The sequence below is a fragment of the Salmo salar genome, unplaced genomic scaffold, assembly GCF_905237065.1.
Source record: "Salmo salar unplaced genomic scaffold, Ssal_v3.1, whole genome shotgun sequence".
Classification (NCBI taxonomy): domain Eukaryota; kingdom Metazoa; phylum Chordata; class Actinopteri; order Salmoniformes; family Salmonidae; genus Salmo; species Salmo salar.
The window spans coordinates 5,001-8,876 of record NW_025547906.1 but is presented as its reverse complement, the minus strand read 5'-3'; the positions used below and the strand labels follow the sequence as shown (position 1 = coordinate 8,876).

The following is a 3,876-nucleotide window of genomic DNA, read 5'->3' as shown; positions in this document are numbered from 1 at the left end:
AGTTCGACTTTCAAAGCAGAATTACTTTCCCATTGTTTCCTCAACTGTAGTGTGTGAGGTACCATTTTCTAGCTCCGAGTCTCTACTTTTATCCAATGTAGCTACATAAGACTGAATCGGGGCGGTCGATAACATTGAGTTTACCACAACAATCACCGGCTTCATTAATAAGTGCATCGATGACGTCGTCCCCAGTGACTGTACGTACATATCCCAACCAGAAGCCATGGAAAAAAGGCAACATCCACAATGATTGGCACTGTTCATTAGAGAACACTGGTTCAACCAGGGCCCTGTTCATTAGAGTACACTGGTTCAACCAGGGCCCTGTTCATTAGAGTACACTGGTTCAACCAGGGCCCTGTTCATTAGAGAACACTGGTTCAACCAGGGCCCTGTTCATTAGAGTACACTGGTTCAACCAGGGCCCTGTTCATTAGAGTACACTGGTTCAACCAGGGCCCTGTTCATTAGAGTACACTGGTTCAACCAGGGCCCTGTTCATTAGAGAACACTGGTTCAACCAGGGCCCTGTTCATTAGAGTACACTGGTTCAACCAGGGCCCTGTTCATTAGAGTACACTGGTTCAACCAGGGCCCTGTTCATTAGAGAACACTGGTTCAACCAGGGCCCTGTTCATTAGAGAACACTGGTTCAACCAGGGCCCTGTTCATTAGAGTACACTGGTTCAACCAGGGCCCTGTTCATTAGAGTACACTGGTTCAACCAGGGCCCTGTTCATTAGAGTACACTGGTTCAACCAGGGCCCTGTTCATTAGAGTACACTGGTTCAACCAGGGCCCTGTTCATTAGAGTACACTGGTTCAACCAGGGCCCTGTTCATTAGAGTACACTGGTTCAACCAGGGCCCTGTTCATTAGAGAACACTGTATCAAAACATGTTTCAACCAGGGCAATAACCGTAAACTAATAATAATACCAGTCTTAATATTAATTTTAGGAGGGGTTTTCAATCACATTTATTTATAAAGCCCTTTTTACAAACAGCCGATGTCACCAAGTGATAGACAGAAACGCAGCCTAAAACCCCAAACAGATATAGTTTAATCAATAGCAGTTTTTCATGTTTCCATGAAGTGGATAATCATTTTATGTGCAGAAAGACACAGTTGGAAGAAGCTTTATTACCCAAAGTTCCCAGCGGTCAAAACCGTTCGTTTACTAAACAGGGGTGTCACCAAAGCGGTGTTGTATGCGTCGGGTAACTCCAAGATAACTTTCAAAGTTCATGAAAAATGACCGTCGACATGACAATTAATCGTTGGCCTAAATTCCATAAAGCCCTAATGGTCACATGATCACTTGGTAGGGCAGGACGACGGGCCGTGTATCAGGTGAAGAACAGGTCTTGGTAGGGCAGGACGACGGGCCGTGTATCAGGTGAAGAACAGGTCTTGGTAGGGCAGGACGACGGGCCGTGTATCAGGTGAAGAACAGGTCTTGGTAGGGCAGGACGTGTATCAGTTGAAGAACAGGTCTTGGTAGGGCAGGACGACGGGCCGTGTATCCGGTGAAGAACAGGTCATGGTAGGGCAGGACGACGGGCCGTGTATCCGGTGAAGAACAGGTCATGGTAGGGCAGGACGACGGGCCGTGTATCCGGTGAAGAACAGGTCTTGGTAGGGCAGGACGACGGGCCGTGTATCCGGTGAAGAACAGGTCTTGGTAGGGCAGGACGACGGGACGTGTATCAGTTGAAGAACAGGTCTTGGTAGGGCAGGACGACGGGCCGTGTATCAGGTGAAGAACAGGTCTTGGTAGGGCAGGACGACGGGCTGTGTATCAGTTGAAGAACAGGTCTTGGTAGGGCAGGACGACGGGCCGTGTATCAGGTGAAGAACAGGTCTTGGTAGGGCAGGACGACGGGCCGTGTATCAGGTGAAGAACAGGTCTTGGTAGGGCAGGACGACGGGCCGTGTATCAGGTGAAGAACAGGTCTTGGTAGGGCAGGACGACGGGCCGTGTATCAGTTGAAGAACAGGTCTTGGTAGGGCAGGACGTATCAGTTGAAGAACAGGTCCTGACAGATCCGTTGTGTGTCTTCAGGGCAGGTGACTTCATGTCCGATGGTTCTGGGATCTGCATAGATCTCATGGTCGTTTCCTCCCTAAAGCACAAAATTAACATATCAAAGCTACAACACGGTGGTCGTTATGAAGCTACAACACGGTGGTCGTTATAACACGGTGGTCGTTATAACACGGTGGTCGTTATAACACGGTGGTCGCTATTACACGGTGGTCGCTATTACACGGTGGTCGCTATTACACGGTGGTCGTTATAACACGGTGGTCGCTATGAAGCTACAACACGGTGGTCGTTATGAAGCTACAACACGGTGGTCGTTATGAAGCTATAACACGGTGGTCGTTATGAAGCTATAACACGGTGGTCGTTATGAAGCTACAACACGGTGGTCGTTATGAAGCTATAACACGGTGGTCGTTATGAAGCTACAACACGGTGGTCGTTATGAAGCTACAACACGGTGGTCGTTATAACACGGTGGTCGTTATAACACGGTGGTCGCTATTACACGGTGGTCGCTATAACACGGTGGTCGTTATAACACGGTGGTCGTTATGAAGCCATAACACGGTGGTCGTTATGAAGCCATAACACGGTGGTCGTTATGAAGCTATAACACGGTGGTCGTTATGAAGCTATAACACGGTGGTCGTTATAACACGGTGGTCGTTATGAAGCTACAACACGGTGGTCGTTATGAAGCTACAACACGGTGGTCGTTATGAAGCTATAACACGGTGGTCGTTATGAAGCTATAACACGGTGGTCGTTATGAAGCTATAACACGGTGGTCGTTATGAAGCTATAACACGGTGGTCGTTATGAAGCTATAACACGGTGGTCATTATGAAGCTACTTACAGGTTTAGTTTTGTCTCCAAAGAAGTGTATGGTTTGATAGGAGTCTTTCTCTACCAGGCCCAGACAGTAACGCTTATCCCATCCCTCTGGGAACACATCAAAACTGATCTGGCCGCCTGATGGAGGGAGGGAGGGAGGGAGGCAGGGAGGGAGGGAGGGAGAGTGGGAGGAAGAGAGGGAGGGAGGCAGGGAGAGTGGGAGGAAGAGTGGGAGGCAGGGAGGAAGAGAGGGAGAGAGGGAGGAAGAGAGGGAGAGAGGGAGGAAGAGAGGGAGAGAGGGAGAGAGGGAGGCAGGGAGAGTGGGAGGAAGAGAGGGAGAGAGGGAGGAAGAGAGGGAGGGAGGGAGGCAGGGAGGAAGGGAGAGAGGGAGGCAGGGAGGGAGGGAGAGAGGGAGGCAGGGAGGGAGGGAGAGAGGGAGGCAGGGAGGGAGGGAGAGTGGGAGGCAGGGAGGGAGGGAGGGAGGGAGAGTGGGAGGCAGGGAGGGAGGGAGAGTGGGAGGCAGGGAGGAAGAGTGGGAGGCAGGGAGGAAGAGTGGGAGGCAGGGAGGGAGAGTGGGAGGCAGGGAGGGAGAGTGGGAGGCAGGGAGGGAGAGTGGGAGGCAGGGAGGGAGAGTGGGAGGCAGGGAGGAAGAGTGGAAGGCAGGGAGGGAGAGTGGGAGGCAGGGAGGGAGAGTGGAAGGCAGGGAGGGAGAGTGGAAGGCAGGGAGGGAGAGTGGAAGGCAGGGAGGGAGAGTGGAAGGCAGGGAGGAAGAGTGGAAGGCAGGGAGGAAGAGTGGGAGGGAGGAAGAGAGGCAGGGAGGGAGGGAGAGTGGGAGGCAGGGAGGGAGGGAGAGTGGGAGGCAGGGAGGGAGGGAGGGAGGAAGAGTGGGAGGCAGGGAGGGAGAGTGGGAGGCAGGGGAGGGAGGGAGGCAGGGAGGGAGGGAGAGAGGGAGGCAGGGAGGGAGGGAGAGTGGGAGGCAGGGAGGGAG

At 52.5% G+C, this 3,876-nt stretch overlaps 1 protein-coding gene across 1 annotated transcript in view; it reads right to left on the bottom strand.

Annotated features, from left to right (window-relative positions):
• Positions 1-956: 956 nt before the first annotated feature.
• pmm2 (phosphomannomutase 2) overlaps positions 957-3,876 on the bottom strand; it is a gene marked incomplete at its 5' end in the record, with an annotated part of 6,197 nt that continues 3,277 nt past the window's right edge. The window contains 3 exon segments of the mRNA NM_001141678.1: positions 957-1,390; positions 1,614-2,129; positions 2,911-3,026. Coding sequence (NP_001135150.1) covers positions 2,025-2,129; positions 2,911-3,026 — 221 coding nt within the window.